The sequence below is a fragment of the Anser brachyrhynchus genome (genome assembly GCF_964034855.1).
Source record: "Anser brachyrhynchus genome assembly, chromosome: 5".
NCBI classification, from domain to species: Eukaryota; Metazoa; Chordata; class Aves; order Anseriformes; family Anatidae; genus Anser; species Anser brachyrhynchus.
Genome location: NC_137699.1, coordinates 31,599,592 through 31,621,862, shown reverse-complemented (window position 1 = coordinate 31,621,862; position 22,271 = coordinate 31,599,592). Strand labels below are relative to the sequence as shown.

General features: G+C 39.2%; 1 protein-coding gene across 13 annotated transcripts in view; it reads left to right on the top strand.

Annotated features, from left to right (window-relative positions):
• Positions 1 to 22,271, top strand: part of STARD9 (StAR related lipid transfer domain containing 9) — a 106,854-nt gene that overhangs the window by 1,138 nt on the left and 83,445 nt on the right. For 5 of the 13 annotated variants that reach the window (XM_080594801.1, XM_080594802.1, XM_080594804.1 and 2 more), the window contains exons 1-4: positions 3,786 to 3,810; positions 3,931 to 3,994; positions 13,616 to 13,685; positions 16,325 to 16,441. In XM_080594801.1, the coding sequence (XP_080450927.1) occupies positions 3,801 to 3,810; positions 3,931 to 3,994; positions 13,616 to 13,685; positions 16,325 to 16,441 (261 nt within the window). In that variant the 5' untranslated portion in view covers positions 3,786 to 3,800. Of the gene's footprint in view, positions 1 to 3,339; positions 3,491 to 3,521; positions 3,585 to 3,628; positions 3,701 to 3,785; positions 3,811 to 3,930; positions 3,995 to 4,058; positions 4,447 to 10,602; positions 10,754 to 13,615; positions 13,686 to 13,783; positions 15,168 to 16,324; positions 16,442 to 22,271 lie in introns of those variants that run through there. The other 8 variants (XM_080594813.1, XM_080594809.1, XM_080594811.1 and 5 more) reach the window with 8 other exon arrangements.

Below are 22,271 nucleotides of genomic sequence, written 5' to 3'. Positions count from 1 at the left end.
ACATTAAGAAAACAGATGTTCGGGTAATATAATTCTGATCTATAACACAGCTGTGGATAGAACAGATTTTCATAGATAGTGGCATATTTTAAGAAAAGTTGCAGCATGGAATTAAGCAAAGTTTAGCCTTTCATTGCTTAGTGTTGCTTTAATGTTGGAGATATTCTCTAATTTACTTCCGTACTGGTAGTCATTCCTAGCACTGACTGGTTAAATAAATTGCCATTATACTCTCTAGAAATAAAAAGCAGTACACAAAGCAGTACACAAATGCGAAGTATTAACATTAAAATGCCACTTTGGTAATGAGATCAAGTTGTTCAGACCATAGGACTCTTTTGTTTCAGCCTTGCAGAGTTACTCTGGAGATTGCAAGTACTTCCAAGTTTGACTTGACGATGTATTTCATTGTGCAGCCAATTACATTTGTTTCTCCCACAATAGCATTTGGCTTTGCATCGCTTTTGGCTTATTGTTTCTTCCCCGATGGGCAGTATCTAACAGTGCATACGTGATTATAGCATTAAATAATGCCTATAACTCTGACAGGTAGGGTGTGACAAACAGTAAAACCTTTGGCATAGTCAGCGTGGGCCAGCAGTTTGATAGAGGGTGTAGTTTGGGACGGTGGGTGGGAACAGAAACACAGCCTGGTACACAAGGGTGAAATGAATCTGGCACTGAAATGGAAATGTTTGTACAAAGGGGAGAACGGAAACCCAGGGGATAAAATGGGCAGAGACTGTTAAATAATTCCACCTGCTCAATCTGTGGCAACATAACTGATGGGATGGGGAGGCAGAGACCAGTCTTGTGATATTAGGCCCCAAAGGCAATTGCTGTTTATTCCCTGCATTGTGTTGCCACAGCTGAGGTCAGCAAAAGTATTCATGGTGGCTTTTAATTTTTCATAAGGGGGAAGGAGAAGTGGTCAAATGTTGTCTGTGAATGCTCTGAACTTGCTTTATGGTCTTGACCAAAATTGCCTGAACATAATGACTTCGAGGCAAATACCACATATGTGAACACTTAACCTTGATAGAGACTGCAAAGCCTAAAGCTTTCAGTGAGAATAGAGGCCTACTCTTTCTATTTCAGTTTCTTAAACCACCTCCATATTGTGGTCACTTACACCTCTCACCCTCTCTATACACGCACGCCATGATGGCCATTAACAGGTGCCCATGTTGCCAGAGCTCCTAGGATCTCCTAGGTGCTTCAAAAGGAAAAGCTACCTGCAAAAAAAATTCGACTTAAACTGAAGTACAGTAATGTGTGCAATTGCAGTTCCAGTGATTAAACTTTGATTTTTAAGAGTCCCGAAAATGGAGAAGCTATGAGCAAACGCTAGCACCAAAGCGTTAGTTAGTTGGTCGTTTCTAGACTATGCAAACTTTACGTACTTATTTCTTCATTTAATTTACATGGGCAGGCAAACTTCGTTTTTGCATCTTGAAGTTTACAGAATATTTGGAAGTTAAAATATCTTAATATGGGACATAACAAAATCCTACTTTATGTATAAAGTATCTATTTATTATAAACTATTTTAATCACATCTGCTACTTGCTGTTTAGCGTAAGGCAAAGAGTGGTCTTTTTGTTTTGTGCCTGTACAGCACCCATCACAATGTATTCTTTGACACTCTGTGCCAGCTCTTCAGCTCCTATGCACAAATAATCCCCCATGGTTAAAAAGCACATACAGTTGTACAGAGTGCAGAAATTTTTCCTTTGACTGAACTTTAAATAGCTTGTGGCTAATGTTCTTCATAATGCCATCAGTCATTCTGTAACAGACTAAGCTATTTTTTGGCATCAAAGCATTGTCAGAAAAATCCCTTGAGTATGTTCCGTGGAGTGGCATTGCTTCCAAAAATCTTTATTACACATTTACAATTATAAGTCCAAAAAAAATTACATTGTGTTCACATGAATACTTGTTCTCCATAACTGCATTTGCCCCTTTTTGAACATCCGCAGTGTTAGGCATGCCTGTTGACTATTTAGGTAGGCCAGTAGAAACCAATGCTAGTTTTTATGTGCTGCTGGCTTTAAAAACATGTCTCTGTGGTAGCCTGCCCCAGTTGCAGTACCTAGTTGTGACAGCCGATTTCTCTTTCTGTGGTCCTCAGCTACGTGGTGCATGAGAGGAGGAAGGGGAGGCCGTGTCTGCACACGGGTGGTGTGTCCAGGACCGCATAGTCAGGACCAGCACAAGAGGGACATGGATGTATTAGAAAGAGTCCAGAGGAGGGCCACAAAGATAATCAGAGGGCTGGAGAACCTCTCCTATGAAGAGAGGCTGAGGGATTTGGGATTGTTCAGCCTGGAGAAGAGAAGGCTCCAGGGAGACCTTTCAGTACCTAAAGGGGGCCTACAGAAAAGCTGGGTAGGGACACTTTGTCAGGGAGTGTAGCAATAGGCCAAGGGGGAATGGCTTTAAACTAAAAGAGGGTAGGTCTAGATTAGATATGAGGAAGAAATTCTTTGCTATGAGGGTAGTGAGGCACTGGAGCAGGTTGCCCAGAGAAGCTGTGGATGCCCAGTCCCTGGAAGTGTTCAAGGCCAGGTTGGATGGGGCTTTGAGCAACCTGATCCAGTGGGAGGTGTCCCTGCCCATGGCACAGGGGTTGGAATTAGATGATCTTGAAGGTCCCTTCCAACTCAAACCATTCTATGATTTTATGACTGGGATGGAGCACAGCTGCCTCAAGCCTTTTCCTCCATGATCCATACGCAGGATGCATTCCCTTTACACAGTGGACTTTGGGAACTGCTATATACACAGTCTTTAAGATCAGAAAAAAAAGAATTTTTTCTAAAAAACAGCACTCTATACCACAATGAAAAGCCTCATGCCTTACTATAGGATTCTCTTCTTAGCATGCACCAGTGACTAGAAGACATTGCATTCCTTCACGGATTGTGGCCTGGGTAAAATCATTCACAGCAAGGTTATTTAATGGAATTGTAAAATGATAGCGTTGATAGTTAAATGTTTGACAGTAGGGCATGCAAGCTTCCCTGTGACACTTTTTGAGAGTTTAACATACTTCATTGGGCCCTGAAGTTTGGGAGCTCCTTGTGCAGGACACAGCAAAACAGAAGGTATTTTCTGCTGTTGAAAATCTCTTTTCAGTTGCCTCTGGTGCCTGGAAAAAGAGAGACTGGCAAGGAGTTCTTATTGGAAAGGGTCTTTCTGGGATCTTTATTAACTTCACAAATGAACTCCCATCCTCCATGAACCTCATAGACATGCCACCTAAAAGAGTCACTAAGCAGGTGAATTAACCAGAAAGCTGTCCTTCATTTTTTTTCTGTTTTGCATTGTTTCCAGGTTCTGACTTGAAGGCCTCCTGGCCAGCTATTTATTTCCCAGTCCCCTGATGAGCTCTGGAGCCTGTCCTACACACTGGCAAATGAGAGCTTCCAAGAAATGTCTGGGTAGTCCCAGGTGGCAGAGCTGAACCCAGCTTCCAGCTGTGCAGGTGCTTACTATCACAGTCTGAGCCTCAGCAGTTTTCCTTGCTGCTGCTGCTCTCTGTGGTACAGTCCTCTAATGGCTGTCCTGTGGTGCAGCAGGTAATGAGGCTTGAGGGTGGGATAGGGAAGGAGGAGTTAAGTTTGAAGTCTTAAGACCACAGGTGATGGCTGTGAGCAAGCCCAAGGCTGGGGGGGTCTTTGCCTGGGGTAGTAAGGTAAGTTTCTGTGTGAAGATTTCCAGAAAAGAGCTTAGTGTGTCAGGCTAACCTGGCAGTATGTTGAGTTTAGCTGTGGTGAACAGCTGAGAGAAGAGCTATGCTGATTGGTGTGATATCGTGTTAATATTTAAAAATAATTTCTATTAAAAAGGAAAACTTTATGGAAAAGCAGAATTGCTTTAAAGATCATTTTGAAATGATGCTATGTCTTTATTAAACTGCTGTAGGATCAGCTTCTTTAACTAGTCTATGCTGTGGTCCACCTCATTTGTTATTTCTAAGCACATTGTGGTAAGTAGAAGGAAATACTATTTTGTAAGAAGGACTTGTGGCTTTATAGGTTGTGATATTAGGTGTTTTATATGTTTCTGCATAACGATAAGAACTTAGATACAGCAATCTTGCCTGCTCTTGACAAGAGTGGTAACTTACAGCAACTTTGGTAAAAAACTTTCGTTTCATCGTATGCATAACAGATGTTAAATGTTGTGTCAAAATAAAACTAAAGCAATAACAGATTGGAGGCTATTGTTGGTCTCCCTCCTACGCCATCAAAATGAATGTGATTGTCCTGGTTATACAAGCATGTTCCCTTTACAACATATATTCTTCACTGGTTGCTTGCTGTTGTCCTTTTCAAGCATGTTTTGAAGCAACCATGGTCTGGTTCTTGTATCTCCATCTTAAAACTCCTTAAAAGGACCATTGTTGAGAAAAATGTATTCTGAGAAAAACATAGCCAGGTAAGTTTAGGTTATTATTTCAAAAACTTTACAAATTGGATTTAAAAAAAAAAAATGGCATTACCCTAGTTTATTCAGTATGTTGTGATACACATTTGCATCAAATACATCTGAAGTAGTGTAATGACACAAGGTGCTGGCATCATTAATATTTATAGTTTATTTTTGTTTACAATTTCAACTTCTGCTTCAGCTAGCTTTTCTCTACCTATTAAATAGTGTTTAAGAAGATTTTGTTTGTGTTTACCTTGAAAAGTCAGAGTTAGTAAGAAGAGAGCATTTGCTTTCCTTATAAAGGTTGATGTGAGCATTTTTTTCTTCTTTTTGATGCTTTTCTCTAGCTGACTTAAACTTTACTCTGAGACCCAAGTGTATGTTGGATAAATCAGCTCTCTGTTAATGGAACATTGCCATTATCTCTATTATCTGCTTTATGGATGTTCATGGAAATAACTTGCCTAGAAGTAGGTATATTTTACATTAGCACAAAAAAATAGTGATAATTTCTCTGGAAGATGGATGGATTATAATTTAGTTTTATTATTCAACATATTTTTCATATGGATGTGATTTTGAAATGTAAGGCAAAATACTGCATCCTTTCAAGAAAATGGCAAAACTGTTCTAGATTTCGAAGGGACTGGAATGTCTCAGTGAGAAGAAAAGGTATAAATATAGGAAACACCAGGTAACAGGCAAGAGTAGAAAACACCTTTTAGCTTGTTTAGTACTGCTAGATACTTCTCATGCTATAACAAAATTTAGAGTAAGGCAGGCCATTGAACACAGTGTAGTGAAATGTGTCTTCTACTCTGACTGTATCTCCTTACCCTTCTCAATCAGCTATTATAATTTATATTTTCTTTGCTACTTTGGTGATTAATCCTCTCACACCCAGACAAATGGCAGGCTATTTTTATCTTCTATGATGGTTAAATGAGTATTGTTCCTCTGTGTCCTGTTACTTAACAATTCCTCTTTTCAGGCAGTTGTAGTTGAGCGCTCTCAAAAGCTGTGGGGTTTGGGCCTGGTACCTGATGGTGAAAAAGAACTGTTTCAGGCCTCTAAGAGTTGCATCTGAAAATCTGCACAAACTCCATTGGTTATGCATTGTTCATGATTTCAAGCTTTTTTTCCACATAAGAGCTGGGATTTTTGAAAGAAAAGTTGAGGTTCAAATTTCGTATTTATAAAGTAGGTCCCTCTCCCAAAGAAATGTATTTTAATGTTTGTGTATCCTGTTTTGTAGACTAGTCTATTGTTAAGGTTATCTTGACATCTTTTCCTCTCTCTCTAGTTAGTTATCTTCCTTTGCCCAGTCTATTATTTAAAGTTTCATGTAAACTCTACTTGAGGTGGCTGCTCTTTTCTCTTAGTGTCTATACTTGGCACTGTCAGGTGGCTTTCATAAGCCACATCTGTGGTTTTTATAAGGGTACTGCATCAGCAACCTCTCCCAGATGTATTCTTCTTGCAGTCGCACAGAGCAAGTTTTCTATCTTATTTTTAAAGGGCAGACTTTCTAGCTTCTTAAAAGGGTAGAACTCTGCATGTCCTGAGTGACCGAATGCTTCAAGGCCAACAAAACCCATTCCACGGAAGATGATGCTTCTGTAATGATGTGCGACAATGCTGTGCCTGTACTGATGTAAGCTGGGAGGAGCACAAGGCGCTAACTTCTGGCAGTGTGCTCTCTAAAGTAAGAGGCTGATGGTCTTCTTTTCTCTCACGTGTTGCCTGTGCAAATGCAGCTGCAACAACAACACTGCTGCAGCCTTTTGAAACCCTTCTAACTGACGCTTTGTGTTTTCATAAAACACTTCCTCCCGAGTCCTAGAAATATTTTACAAACATCAGAATGTTTTGGAGCAGGGATCAGATTTTTTTTAATGAGAAAAGTAGGACAAAACGTAGGGCAAAAATCGGGAAAATTGTAATTAAATAACCTGTAAAACCATCTCTGTGCTGGACAGTTTTGTTCTCTAAGACCACGTATTCTGTCTGAGAAAAATTGTGTTTATGTATGATGATGCGACTGTATGTGTGGAGATAGCTGTACACCTCCCCAGGGGCATGGTGCAGAGGCTGGAAGCTGGTCTTGTGGGACCTGTGTGCAGTACATGGTGAGATACTAGCACTGTGCACAGGGAATTTATGCAAACTTTGGGTAGGGCTTCCCCAATTTCCTTTTCTTTACTCTTTTTTCCTACTCTCTTAAACTTTTCCTGCCAGCTTTCCTTCTGCAGTTTTCAGATATAGATTTTGAAAAAAGACAGTTTTGCACCTTTGTTTTTTAGAAGGTGAGGGTTCACTGTAGGAGCTGATTGTGGTGCAATGGGAGAGAGAACTAAGCAAGAGGGATGAGAGTGCATTCAGCATTCAGTGAAACTCATTTATTTAACTGTGATCACAGATGGAGGTTCTGTCCCAGCGGAATGAAGACTGACCAGTGTATCCAAATTCTGATTTGCATGGAAATCACATGGCATTTGCACAGGATTTCTTTGTTGTATAAGTTCTTTAATTGTACTGTCCTATTACTCAGTAAACGGCTGGGAAATCAAGGGTGGAGAAATATGTCCTTTGGATGGAACTGGTCTGCAACGTTGCTTAAATTGTCCTTATTTCATGCTTCTTAAATGCTGATGGTATGACAGAAGAGAGGAATTTTTCTTCTCCTCTTCCCTCCTCCCTTCAGTGCCTCTGGAATAACGCTGCTTTCTTTCATACAAGGCTCTTCAAAGCACTGGTGGATCGTTAGGAGCATTTCTGACTTGGATTGCTCAAGGAAGATGCCTGACACTCTTTGAAGCCTTCTACTGCTAGAGCAAGATGGTGCAGACAGGGACACCATAGGAGGCCATCCTGTGCTTCCTTTCTGAGCTCATCAAGATGCATAGCAAAAGCCTGAGTGTGATCTAGAAAATGTCAACTGTTTGAGCAGGCCTGTATCCCTACAGAGCACTGCTGATGTCTTGTGTTTATCTCTGCATCAAATATTCTCGTTTTTGTTGCTGTATAATATTTGCAAAGAAGAACAGGAGGTAACCACACTAGGATGGTGGTGGTCACTAGGAAAGGTGATTTTTTTTTTTTTTTTTTTGACCATCAGATTGTGTCAGCTGTTGCCAGAGCCAGTGGAAGCTTTATACAGCCAGGAGTAGCCTTGAAAGAACTTGAGCAACATGTCTGTTACAGCAGTGGGCTGTCTTAGTGAACTTTGTGTACTTGGCTTCAATATGGATTTTTAAATTATTTATGAACATCTGTTCTCAATTTGGTAGGAAGATTGCTGACTGGGTGTGCGCTCCTCTTTTGCAAGACCCAGTAAAACAATTAGGACTTAAAAAGAAATATCCAAAGTGGTATTGGGCAGCTGTACATAATGAAAAACACTGGCAATGAGTTTTAGGTAAATTATCTTGTATGCTGATACTTCAAAAATAAAAACAAATCCTGCATTAGCCAAAGGGAATGTGTTCAGACTGTTCGCAGCTTGCGACTTTCCCATGTTTCAGCAGCAGGGCTATGGATACAGATTATGTTGGTGTCATGGAGGGATGCTGTGTTTGGGAAAGTTGTGGTTGCAGGTACCTCAGCTTGTCAGGAGAGTGCAGAAGCTCCAGTGGCTGAAGGCTTTGACATTCTTCTCTACAACTTCTGATGGAGCAGCAGAGACTCTTAGTACTCTTCTCATTGCATCCTCCAAGCAGGCGTGTCCTCAATCTGTTTTGTCTAAGGTGTCTTTTCTCTCTGAAGACTAGCATAATTTAGAAAATATGTCCTATTGTTTGTTTCTTAGTTTCCATGGCAAAGGTCAGTCACTCAGGAGGTGCAAAGTCAGCAGTTTCTCAACAATACCTTTGCCAAGGCCACCAATAAAGAGGAGGCAGAGGCACTGTACAATATACTAGTAATGGAAGGTTAAACCTGAATACCCCCTGAAGTCTTTCCTATACAGACCTTCAGACTTTATAACCAAGAAAAAGCTTGGGTTAGATTTGCCACGGGATTATACTGCAGCTCCTGGTGTGGTGATTGCAGGGGGTGGCACTGGACAACACAAAATGTCCCAGGTAGAGGTGGAGGTAGTTTGGTAAATGCTGTACCATACTTAGAGACTTCCATGGCAATGGATCACGCACTGAGAAGCGACAGTCCCAGAGATAGCAGCGGTGTCTGCTGGCCTGCATTGTGCCAAGCACGCTACGGGAGTGCTTTTGGTTGTGTTTTTAGGCAGTGTGTGAAAACGCTCTCTGTCACAGAGGGCTGTGCAAAGCTGCTATTTCAATAAAAGTCTAGAAAACAGTATTTAAGTGAATTGTTCCAAAAAAACAGAACCAATGGGATTGCCCATGCCAGCAATAATCTCTGCCAGAGGGGGCAGACTGATGGTTGCTGTACTGCTTTCGAGCTGGCACTACCACCTCTGTCTCAGTATAGGCTGAGATTGGTTTTCGAGTTAGCTTGGGTGATGGGAATTGGCAGGAAAGGCATAAAATGCATGCAGCAATTACTTTGCATGATTATTTTCAAAATTTTTATGAGTAAACACATACTCTATTCTTTCTCAAATTATCAAGGGTTTCTCGTATTTGAGTGGTATATTTTGGCCTTAGTATTTTTAATTACTTTGAGTAGTAGGCGGTCAGTATTTGTAGAAGCTGTTTCGTTGTATGGCATGATTACTGCGAATGATTCCAGTATTTTTGGTTTACTGTATGAACATGTTTTTAAACAGGCAACTTTCAAAAGTCAGTTCCTTTGTTCTTTAAGGAGCTGTTATTCCTTAGATGTTAGTCCTTTGTTTAAGGACTGTTATGTGCGAGGATGGAGGCAAATTTTATAAAGCCTGAGCAATTGCCCTTCTTCTTCCCACCCACTGCTTCCTCTAGCTCTGTATACCTACTTGCACACTGCATCTGACCTAGTTTCAGTGAGATCCAGCAAGATGTGGCAACGTTCCTCTCAGGGGTCTTGATCCTTGATTCTTTTCTGCTGGCTCGTTCTTCCAGGTCTTGCAGAGTGTCTGCTGTCCTTCTGGGATTGCATTAGCTTTACATGTGGGCTGCAACAATGATTTGTCATTGGACCAGCAACTGTTAGAGGAGATTTTCCATTGAGCTTCCCGTGTTTTTTGGCTGGATTGCCACAGCAATTTGCTTCCATCGGGTCTCTGTTGTAGCTCCCTGTTACAGCCCTGCTGCTGCATTTTGTAGTTTTGTCACTGTTCTATCACTGGGTTTGCGTTTTGCTAAAACTTAGTGTCTGGGAAGATCCAGGATTTGACTGGGCTCACATACCATGAAATGGTCTTTCTGCCACTCTGCGTGAGAACAAGTTGTCTGTACTAAGTAAAGTAATCTAGAAGGAGAAGCATTTCCCACACACGGCATCAATTTTTCAAAAAGAGAGAGAAGGGAGGATAGGGAAGCTGAATGTTAAGATTGCTGTGACTTCTGAGCAGTGGGAGTCAAACATATTACAAGAGAAGTGTACTTTGGGGTTGATTTTATTGGTACTTTCATACCTGTGGAGCAGAGCATCCATTCTTAAGGATGAAAGATTGTTTTATTGGTAAAATGCACACTGTGGTACACATATGTAAGGTTGTATGGGTAAATACATTTTTTGTATTATCTGGAGTTAAGGTCAGAACATCTACAACAGCTGAAAGTGTGCTTTACCTGTTGGACTTCACATATTAACCAAAGTTTGGGAAGGGAAGCCCAGGTTTGTACCTAAATGAGGTATGAATAAACATATCTTTACACAGAGGTTGAATGAAAAGTTTGTAGAACTGGGGACAGCTACAGGTCCAGGTTTGTTGTATGCTCAATGCTCTCAAGCTGTAAATTGCTGCAGAAGGGAGTCTCCGTTTCCACCACTGCATGGTCACGCCCTTTCTCTTGCTTTGTCTTTACCAAATGTGTTACCACTGCATCCAGTCTTCTGAAATAGCTTGCTGGCCTGGGGCACACTGTTTATTTATTTTGCTGTGTTTGTTTTCTGATCACAGCTGATTTGAGTCATTGCACAGGGGTGTGATTCATAGATCAGATACAAGAAATGAAGTGAGAACACATGGGAAGCTTTGGAGAGAAGACAAATTGCCCTTTGCAACAACAGCCTGCAGCTGAGACAGATAAAGTAGGCTGTGAACCTGTGCCCAGAGCAAGGGGAGACATTGTTCTGTTTATGTTTGCCGAAGGCTTTCTTGTTATGTGAAACTTGAACAAAGCTACTTGATTGCTACATAAAGTTTTTTTTTCTGTAAAGAGATATCATCATAACACTGAAGTGTAAGGTGATGTGGTAATTTTATTTTCAGTTTGTATTGTATTGTTTTTGTAAGCTTATAAATATGAGCGTATTGATTTATGTGTGAATAATTTTCATACCTTGAGAGTCTTGCATTTGGAATTTCTTCTTTAGCTTGAGTCTTCAGTAATTACTTTGGTCTGGGAGTACAGTAGTCATTAGAACCCATTGTGTAAAGTCACTTGTTCGTAGGGTTTGTATAGCAGATGTGGGCTGCAGGCAGTGAGTTGTGTAGTTACTGTTGGTGGGGCTGGGAGCGCTGCTTGTTGTTTAGGTTGCCTTATATATGTAATGAGAATACCCTGGCATTTAAAGCTATTGGAAGGTACTGAAATTATTCTATGCACGAACACCTGCCTCAGGCTACCTATTTTTAAATTTCATCCAGAGCAGTTCAGCTGCTACAGAAGATGAGGGGAAATTAGGTTTTAAAATATTTAAAAGCAACTTAGAGTGGCCTTTTATTTGAATTTTCCAATTATTTAAAACTGGGGAGGAATAGGAACTCCCTGAACTTTAACTGAGGTGATAAGGCTGGAGGAGTAACAGTAGGACTGAAAAATAGAGAGTGGACATGGGATTAGGAAGCAGGATAAAGCCAAGATTATGCTGGGGCAGTGGAGAAGGAGGTATATGTAACTGAAACAAGCTCCCTCCTATATGATCCCTCCAGTTTTGTCTTTCGTGTGCTGTTCTTAAATTGTGGTGGAATTCTCAGCCAGAATGTCCCATTTCCTCTTAGATTTGCTCTGCTGTAGACGATAACTGTAAGTTTTGTCCTTTGGCTCAGCTGGCAGAGGTTTATGTATGGGTATGGAAATCCCCAAACTTACTTTTCTGGAAAACACTTGCTTTTCAAAATACCTAGGAAATTGCATGCATACAGATTAAATGCATCTGCAGATTTCTACCTTAGAAACCCGAACCTCCATCCTTAAGTACTTCTCATTCTTCATTTGTTCTTTAGGGAACCTTCTAGTGCCGCTGCTGGGTATCCAGCTGTATGCAAGGCAAATCCCAGGAGCATTTCTCTTTCTCCTGGGATCTAAAAGGGGGTTCTGGTGGTTGTTGAAGTACTCAACGCTCACAGCTTGACTGAAACCTAAGGGAGCTGTGCTTGAACCATGTGTGTATTTTCTGTGTCAAGTGCTTTGCAAAAGTTCATATTACAAAAGCTACAAAGTTCTGTGTGTCTCAACACTCAAAATTAGTAAAGCGAGGCACAGAGACACTAAGGTAAAACAATTTTCTAGCTGTAAAATGGGTACAGTGTATGCTCAGAAACGTATATAAATCTTCTTCATGCTTATAAAGCTCTCAAATTCTACAGCGATCATCTCTGTGGAAGAGTTGATAGAAAAAGTAAAAGCGGTGTCCTAAGGGTTCATTTTGAATGTTGTTTTGAATGGGGGTAAACAGTGAGACTCCAAAGGCAGGCTGTAGTGTGCTAGGTACTGTCTGAAAGTTAGCTGTCAATGAAAGGAGCTTGCACTTGGTCAGACAGTATGTACTATTCATACAAATGTAAGGAAATCTGTTAAAAGAGAGATTTGGGGCCGCAAATGAGTGGTGGTCAATCAGGTTTGAATTTTCTAACTCTATTTATTTGGTTTCTAACTGACTAGATGATACCAAACCAGCTGTTTATCAAGTGATATGTATACAGCTTATCACTGCTGATGCTGTCTGTCCCTTCAGCTTACTTTTAAACAAAGCGTGATAAAACTGCACTGGGGATGAAATTGATTTTATTTCTAATTGAGTTTTATTCCAGCTCTGCCAAGGCATTAGGCTTCATCAGAACAAACATTCTGATAAAGCTGCAGCTTACAAGGTTTGTCAGAACTGTTTCAATATCAGAGTGCAAAGGAATTGCACTATAGAAGGAATACGACAGGTAAAACATCTTTCCCCTGTTCTTAGCATTGAAGTGTGTATTTATTTTCTGCTGTCAGATAAGCAGACTGATAACCTCTTCTTCTTCATTTCTCTCTTACTATGTATAAAAACAATCCATGCTAGTTGTTGAGGGGGACAAGACTCAATGCTCCTATAAATAAGAGCATGCTTAACTTGAAGTATCTATCATGGTGTTGGCTGATAAAGTTTTTTGATTTGTACACATGCTATTTTTTCATTCTTTCCACATCCTTTTTTTTTTTTTTTTTTAGTAGAACTCATCCTTGGAAGCAGAAGTTGTATGTGGTAGATTCTAGTCATAGCTGTGTTCAGTGGGAATTTTATGCAAGTATATACATGAGTACATAGTCCTTTGCACTTGTGGAACAATCCTGTATGTTTACGTTTCAGGACAGTTTTGTTTTGCTAAAGGTAACTTGTTTGAGGACTACAGCAAACAATTTGGATTATGTGGTAAAAATTAGTGTTACTTAATGAAAGCTTCTGGCTTGTGGGTCTGTGATGTGGATCCGTACTCTACAAAACGTTGCCAGTCTACAAGGGCTGTGCTCTACTTCATAGTAACAATGCCAGTGCAGTTTTTAAAAAGTGAAATTACATTTCCTTTAAGTATACATTGTTTTTCCTTATAAATATAATTTAGAATAACAACTCTTAATTTGAAATACAATTCTGTTTTATTCTATTTTTGAGGACAAGCGCTTTGAAACTGTTTGACCACAGTGCTGTGTTTTTTCCCCTCTTGCTGTTATGATACCTGTCTACAGATCCGTGAATGATACTTCCTGTTATACTGTCTTATACACTGTTTTATATCTGGTTTGAAGGTCTTTCAAGTAAATGCACGTATCTGGGGTTTATGAATTTGAAATGCATCTTTCTGTGTCTTCATATTTTAAATGAATTTTTCAATGTGTTTTGTTTCCAGGGAGAGTGCGGAAGGAGGAAGAGTGATTGTAGAAGTTGATGACAAAGTAGCAACAGTAAGAAATATAAAGGTATGCTTTCTGTTTTCTTCTGTCTCTCAGTGTAATGATTCTGATGTGATGCTTTTCTGTGGTTGGCTGTTGGATCACTTTAAAAGAAATACTAAGGGAGACATTTAAACTGGCACAGCTCTTGATTTGCATTGAAAGTTGTTTTTACTTTCTTTTGTTTGTAGACAGGGAATGTAGCATCTAACTGTTATCTGTATTTTGTTTTTATTAAAGCTTCTGTGCTCTGGCTGCATGCCGTTATTCAAAGCTGTTAATAAATTGTTTGGGATTTTGCACTTATCTTACTGTAACTAACATCTGGGTGATTTCTTTCCACGTTTCTCTCCTCCTCTCATATTTACACTAAGAGTGTAACTGACTTGCATGAAATAGAGCAAAATGTTCTGCTATGCTTCATGCCTTGGTAAAAGACCAAGAGCTATAAGAATCAATTTAATGTAGCTGTCTTCCACTGAGAGCATTGGAGTTTACACGCATGGGAATCAACCCTATGTTTTAGACTCCTGTACTTAGATACTACTACTTATACTTAAAGCTGCCATGCTCCTTCACTGAATTAATGGGAACCAAGCTATTTTGTGTTGTCAAACTTCTGTCTGCTTGAAAGGCAAATAGATGAAATTACTGAGGTGACAGTGGAAATTCTAAAAGATGGATGCATTTTGCATTTCTTTATATCTGCAAGCAACCCAGTTATTCTAGAAGGCTGACTCGAGAAATACATAAGGTTTTGATAGAAACTTGGGCAAAAATAGAACAAATGGTTTTGGACTCTACTTTTTTTCCATGGGGATTTTGTGGTATTCACAGTGGGTGATCGTGTTTTTTAAAGACAGAAGAAGGAAAAGCATTAGCGGTATACAAGGTCTTATGGATGTGAAGTGTTGCTGATCTATATACTTCATTTGTTTATTGGTACTGGTGTTGAGGCACTGGTGCTTTGAGAGTTTGCTACTTCACCGTCAGAATTATGGCACTTGGGCTGACTGAGTTCCTGTTAGTAGGACAACACTTTCTCTGAAAACAGAGCTAAAAGTAGTGCGTAATCATTTCTTCCCTACTGGTCAGGTGTGAAAGATTGCTTTTTGCAAGTCCGTATTTGCAGAGTCTGAGACACACTACTTCATGAAAGACCTTTCCCTAATTCCTTGTACGTGCGATAAAGCTCTCCAAGAGACACTTGCTCTCCAGCTGTAAGCTGTCCCTTATTTTCTTTGGGAAGGCCTAGGTTGCCATGGCAATGCTGCAGGCCTCAGCTGGGAGGGCCCCTGCAGGCAGGTGGAGGCCTCAGTCCTGCAGCTGGGTAATTGGGCCCAGCTGGGCCCTGTGAGACCTAGTGGGTTATAATTTTATTTTTTAAAGAGGAGCTGTGGGCTGCCTTGGGGTGCTAGGAAGATAAAGCAGGCTCCGCAGGCCAGGTAGGGTTGTTTGGAGATGCAAGAGCCAGATCGTGAACATTTCTCTCATGATGTTTCATAGTTGGTGAGTTTCATAAAGGGAGTGAGTTTGTTTTCTGTGTAAACTTAATTTAGACAGCCCTTAATAAAGCCAAGTTAGTTTACCCTAGTGCATAAACTAATATTTATATACTAATATTGATGTTGTATTTGGGGTACATGGTGGTTTTAGTTCAAAACAAAAGAAAACCCTGCAAGTCAGTAAAGATCCCAGGGTTCACAAGGTACAGGCAGGTCTGCTTCTGTCAGGCAGGAGGGTATTTTCCTGAGGTGAAGGGATGTTTTTTTTGTCTTGGGCTGTTTTGGTTTGGTTTTGTTTGCTTTTTTTACATGCTGCCATATGAAGGCAGTGCTGCAAGCTATCTTTGTATATTTCTACAGAAAATCTAAGGAAATAAAAGGTAACTGCATAAAAAGACCTCTGAATCACAACATGGTGGAAACATTGCTGTAGATGATCAATAGGTTCATAAATTTGTTAGGTCTGGCTAAAGGAAATTTTGGGTGTACTTGTATCAATGTAACAACTTCAGAATCAAGTGGTGTTTGAAATAAAATGCCACTTGATGAAATTCCTTTAATTCGAAGATAACTTTAAATTACTTCTCTTTTATTTTGCTTTTTCTTGGTTTAATAAAAAAAAAAACATGTGCAAAATTGTCAGAGGGGCCTGTAGATTAATTTTCAATATTTCAGTCACTATTTCTGACTGCTCTGCTTGGAAAGGCTTCACTCTCATTACCGTTAGCCACTGCAGCGTGCAGTTACACCAAAAGATGTATTAGCTTGCTGACACAACAAAGCAAAGGGGTAATAGGAATAGGCCTGTGTTTTTAAATACAGAGTGAAAAAGTTTTTTTTCTTTTCACTTTGTGCCTTACTTCTGCGATGCAGTTCTCTTGTCATTTTTCAGTTTCACTGAGAAATATGGAAAGAGTTGTGGAGCCTTCCTGCTAATATAGGCTGAAGAACCTTATCTGTAGTAAATGATCCCTTCAGCAGATCTTTCATGGGCATTCCTGCCTCAGTCAGTGAATCAAACGAAAATGAATGAAGAGGATTAACTGTTTTGCTGTTCCTTTTCCACAACACAGATCCTAGATAAATTTCCTATTACTTTTTAAAATGCTACTTTTTGGTCAACTTCAAAGTGAAGTCTGTCTTTTTTCCTTCTGTTGTCAGGCTGACAGTAGGCTTGATGGCACTTGGGACTCAAGAGAAAAGACTGTGGCCTTCAGTTTTGATTACTGCTATTGGTCAGTTGATCCTGAAGACCCAAAATATGCATCTCAGGAAATGGTAAGTGATGCTGTTCTTCATGTGTCTTCCCACCCTGTTCTGTCCTTTTCACATTTAAAGTAAGTGATTGAGAGGTTAGATGAAATTTCATTTTCTTACCTGCCCCCATCTTTTTCTTATATTGGTTACAATACCCTTGTTTGTCAACTAATGTAAGCTTTCATTAGGTCTGTCAGTTTTGGTAGTGATCATTAGTTGCGATGATCTGAGGACTCAAGCTTAGCAAGGAGAATTTTGCAGGGGGCCTGAAAGGAATCTTCTCAAAGAAGGAAGTTCTAAAATTAAACCAAAAGTTTCAAAGTTGATTCTACCAAAAGGATCAACAGTGATCACATCTTTAAAAAAAAAAACAGTACTAAATTTTATTTACAGTTTATTTTGAGCACTTTTTCTTGCTAAATTATGAGAAGTCTCTTAACTAATTAGGACTCCTTGTAGTTTCAAGTTCCAATCTTTGATTAAGAAGAAGGTTGAAGAACTCAGTATTAAAATATGATAAGATTTTCTTTATTTAAAAATAATTATTAAATCTACTTTAAATAAATAACATGCATTGCAAAGCTATCCAAAGATATCTCTATGAGTGCATATAATTATGTATGTCAGTATTAAAATAGGCTTTTACTGCACTTTTTTTTGTCTTCAAAGTCATATCTTATTTCACTTTATTGTCTGGGCAGTTGTTCCCAACATTCCAACCTGTGTAACTGTGTTGTTTTTCGTAGAAAAACAAGCTTTTCACAGAAAGTATCACTTAAGACTGAACTAGTCCTGTGAAATTCTTTTTTTTTTTTTTTGGTGGCATTGAGTACAGGATTGTTTTACTTCTAGGAGTCCATCTTTGAATAACTATCAAATTTGGCAATTATCAGAATGTGTCAGATTCTTGATTGTGCGAGAATTTCTGCTTGGCACAGCAACATCGAAGAGATTTTGGGAATTCAGGAAGTGTTTAAAAAAAAAAAAAGCGAACTCTTCTCTCTAAAGAAGTACAGAGCATTGGATAAACTTCCACTGTAGGGATTGCAAATAATGTCTTTGTGGTCAACTGTTTTTTTGTGTGTGTTTTATGTTGTTTTTTTTCTTGATGTTGGTTGATTTTTCTCCCCAACCGCTTTATGTTTTCTGACTTGCTTATTTGGGTGTTGTGGTCTTCATAAGCTTCTTTCATACAACTAGAAGTATGTTTTTTAGAACTGTTGAGAATACAGTTGGCTTTCTAGCTGACAAGGTTTAGCAAATGAAATGTTGATAAATGCAGTCTGCTGAGTCAGCTTTGTCTCTACTCAGTATGAAAAGCAATTGGAGCTGCCAAATGGAAAATATAAATATTGGCTAGAAAGTGTAATAGTTGTTGTAAAATATATGTGCAACTGAAAAAGAACGTCAAATACAATATAAACAGCACAACTTCCTTGCTGGGTCTGAGTAGGTATTTCAAATACTTTGGGAGTCTTGCATTAACATAAAATATAGTTTTATCCAATAAAAATGCTAAAAGGGAAATGTGAATTCACTGGCCATAGAAGATTAAGTAAATAGACCATAGTTTCCTTACTCATAGCATAGCTGCTGAATGTGCCTTCTGGCAAAAGGACATCTGTTCTGCTGCATGTAATCGAGTTGCTGAGCCTTGGATAGACCTGTTTCATGGGTTAAGAAATGTTTAAAGAGGGACTGGCACTTTGAGTGAGACCTGGAGTCATGAGTGAATTCTTTGGGCTTTTTACCTCTCTTGGTGATTGTAAAACCAGTAAAGCATTACTATAATCTCATTTAGAAGAGGGCTGCTGGCATACTGCAATTTTACTGTTCTTGTCTGCTTTTATCTGCCCCATACGCTGTATGAATGAAGTTTATTGTACTAATTCCACATTTTGAACTCAACACTGAAGTACTGATGAAAGTTTCTAAGCCTCCTTACAGCAATGATGCTATTGGCAGCCACGGGAGGTTCAGTAACGTTTTCCTCCAGTAAAAGCTTTCTTTCATGAGCTGACCTTGGATTACTTTTTCCTTGAAGATGTCATGCCAACTGTTATCATACATGGTAGGTGTATTGTTTGAGGAGGCAAGGCAGATTGAAGTATCTGCCTTCAGGTTCACTTTTGTGGAATGCTGTCTTTCAGTAAACTGCCCTTTTTCTTTGTCCTCTGGACTGACGTATAAAAATGAAGTCGCGGCAGCTCTTTTTGTTTTATTGTCACAATCCATAACAACTGTAGTGGGAGGGCTGCAAATTGTAGTGCTTAAGTGAAAATAAGATTTTAAAGATACGGATCTGTTTCTCTGAATATGTCTTAGAGTTTAATGTGGATGTTAACATTGTTTAGGTTCTGGTCCCTTGAATTCTAGAGATGACTACACACGCTGCATTTTATTCCCTATATATTTTGATTGTGTACTTCGCAGACACTTGTGACAGAGTTAAGTACTCTGTTAAGTACTTAAGTAGACGTGGACGTACTTTCAAAAGTTTAGATGTGAAGTTCAATTTTATTGTTCAGTTTGGTTTTTTTACCAAGTGCTTTCTCTGCCACCTACCTGTATTCCACTTCTATTTGCCAAAATGTGAATGTTGCACGCCTTGTTTGTTTCTCCTAATATGTTCATATTAATATTTCTTCTATCCCTATTTTTATTTTAAAAGGGGGGAGGGGAAGAGATATTTTTCACTTTAGACTGGGGAGAACAGACCTTGTAATACAGTAAGATGAAGAGAACTGAACCAAATAATTAATGCCTATGTAACAGACTATATGCGTCTTCTTTTTTTTTTTTTAGTAGCAGTATAACTGGAAGTCCTTTTCTCTTCAACAAGGTGGAGCCGTCTCAAAAAGTAGAAGTTAATTTCAAGTGTTGCTGCCTGCGTGTTTCTTTTGGGCTGAATTGAAAAACTAATTCTCACTTCAGAGAGATACAAGTTTTCCTGATTGGCATTACATAAAGATCGTTAACCTTTTCATATCTCTGAAAAGAGGACAGTTGGCTAATTTAAAAACAAAACTGATTTTTGACTAGTGAAAGAAAAGCCTATCACTGCTGGTGTCTGGGAAGTAGGCTTTTTAGCAGAAATAATCTATTGGATAGTGGTTGGTTTCAGAAGATGACTTCAGGATAGTCTTTGCAAATCGGTTATTCTCTCATTCAAAATGTTTGTGAGGAACTAGATATAAGTCAGTTTTGTTATCCCAATTTCTCTCCTAACTATGGTGAAATATGAATCTATAGTGTTTCTAATGATGACTCAGTAATTTATAAGCTTAATTTAAATGTATAATAGCAGTGGTCTGCATTCTTAGTCTTCCTTTAGAAGATACATGAATTCATTACAAAAGTTAAGATTTGTGAAATAGCTGAGCTGTGCAAGCAGTATGTTCACTTTCCAAGTTAACTGAATGCTACAGTTTGCAAAGGGCCCTCTGTTTTTTATATGGCCAGCTGGAGGTCCTCGGGCCTGTCGCTTGCTTTCTCACTGGGCAGGTGAATACTTCCCCATTGATGTAGAGCTGAAGTTTTCGTCTCCTTTCACAGTGCAATTCTTTACAAGGGGGAGTCTGCCTTCTCTTTTTAAAGACGAGTTTATTCTAAGTGGGTCTGTTGGTACATAAACAAAATAGAGGAACAAAAATATCCTCAGGGAAGAGTCGCTGGCTAAATCAACCAGTCACTAAAGTAAGAAGGAAAGGAAGCAGATATGCTAAATCCTTCAATGTACATAGGGGTGAGCAAGGCACTAGGGCTACATGGCAGTGAAAAACTGCGTGTCAAAAGATTGTGTGTGAGCAGAGAAAGTACAGGTAACAAATAAGCATAAATAGAGGACAGGAGTGGAACATTTGATGGGCTAATAAGAAACAAAAGATAACTCTGAAAGACCATAAGCATCTAAGAGCAAAAGCTTATGCATGGTTTTTCTGATCTTACCTCTGCAACTTCTGTTACTTGCGTTTTCCATGGTTATAAACAGTGGAATGGTTATTCCAAACCTATCAGTCACTGTCAAATACAAATCACTGTGAAGATTTTTTTGTTTTGAGGAGGGGAGTAAAAGAGGCTCAAGCAACTGCAATATTTCTGTCCATGTTCCTTTTCCTGTTACTTTTCTGTTCCTTTTTCTCTTTGCCCTAACGCTGCAGAACTAGTTTGGTTTCACAATGGGAGAATGCTGAATGCCTGCACCTAAACTTTACCATTTGTAGTACAGTTTCACCATGTCTCCCTGCTTCCTTGTACTAACCGTTTTTTGGAAGGTGAACTTGATACTGTACAAAACACGCCTGAGTAAAGGGGGACACTTCAGTAAGAGTAACTCCTGCTTTGTCCTCCCTCCTACTTCCTCCACAAATGTCTTCAGGAAGCTGTGTGTAGCTTATGATTGTTTTTCAAAGACAATGTTGGAAATTCATTACTCTGGCAATTGTGTAATTAGGGGATTACCCTTAGTAGAGATTGATGACATGCTTCCATTTTGCAATAAAAATGGCTGCAAACTTGTAAGGCAGTAATGTTGTTTGATAATGATACTGTAATGGTATTTGTTTAGGGTTATAATTTCTAGCCTAATAAGCAGATTCAAAGATGCTGATTCATTCTGATAGATGAGTATCATAATTAATTTGTAGGTGCTTTGAAACTTTTATGGTTGTTCCACAAACAAACATCTAAATGTAAATTTATATAAATTGTAGCAGTGCTCTTATCTGGCATAGAACAGGCTGTTTCAGTCTCTCGAATTTCCTTTGTAATACCTAAAATAGCTCTTAATAAACCTTTCCTCAAGTCTGGTTTAGCTCCACCAAGCAAAGGAACTTGTTTAAAACCTCTGCAAAACTTAAATGCTCATTTAAACCTCATGGACAAAAAAGTGAAACAGAATCTTGAGAATGTTCTGCACAACTATAGAAGCCCATGCAAGTATTAAGTATTCTTCTAGCTGCTTATTAAAACTTTAGTCCTCAGCTTCCCTCCAGCCATCCTACCCATCCGGTTATTGTGTATCCGCAGTAACTGTGGTGGGCAGACTGACCCACAGGATGTAAGAGCAGGTATTTACACACAGCAGTTGCCATAGATAACTGGTGTGTAGTAATCTGTTCCTTTTGATAAGAGGAATACATCCCATGACTAATGGTCTATGAATGGTAGTGATGGTGAAACCCAGAAAGGTTTCAACAACAATTTCACTAGCATCCAGGTCTCTGAAACAACTTTTGAAGATATTAAGCTTAGGTTTTGTACCTTTTGTGCGCTGGTTAAATGAAGATTGTTTATGAGGGAGATCATAATTTAGACCTTAGACTCTTTACCTCAGGCTTCCTGAAGGAAGAAACACATGATACGCACATCAGTCAGGGTATTTCACGCTTCTGGGCCTGAACAGGTGAGGATTTTGTTTTGACTTGATGCAGCATAGTAGGATTATGCAGGTATGAATACTCCTTCAGTGTCTTTCTGAGTATTATCATTTTCAGTAATTCTGTGACTCATGCTGGAATCATAAAAACACTCAACCAAAAATTTCATGGCCAAACAAGAAGATGGAAAGCAATGTGAGAGCTCAGAGGTTGTTGTAAACAACTGAGTGCTGGTACAGTCTTAGATATTTTTCCCTGAAAGATTATATTGATGAGAGATATCTGCCTATCTACACAACCAAATCTTGTTTTCATTACTTAATATTGATTTCCCTATGTATGGAGGTTGCACTGTGATACGTTGCATGTAGAAAAGTGTGATCTTACAGAATTTACAGTGAGAAAGCAGTAGGGGTATGCAAACAGGTCCTACTACAAATATCAGAAATTGCTCCTTATTAGCACTGGCTTAC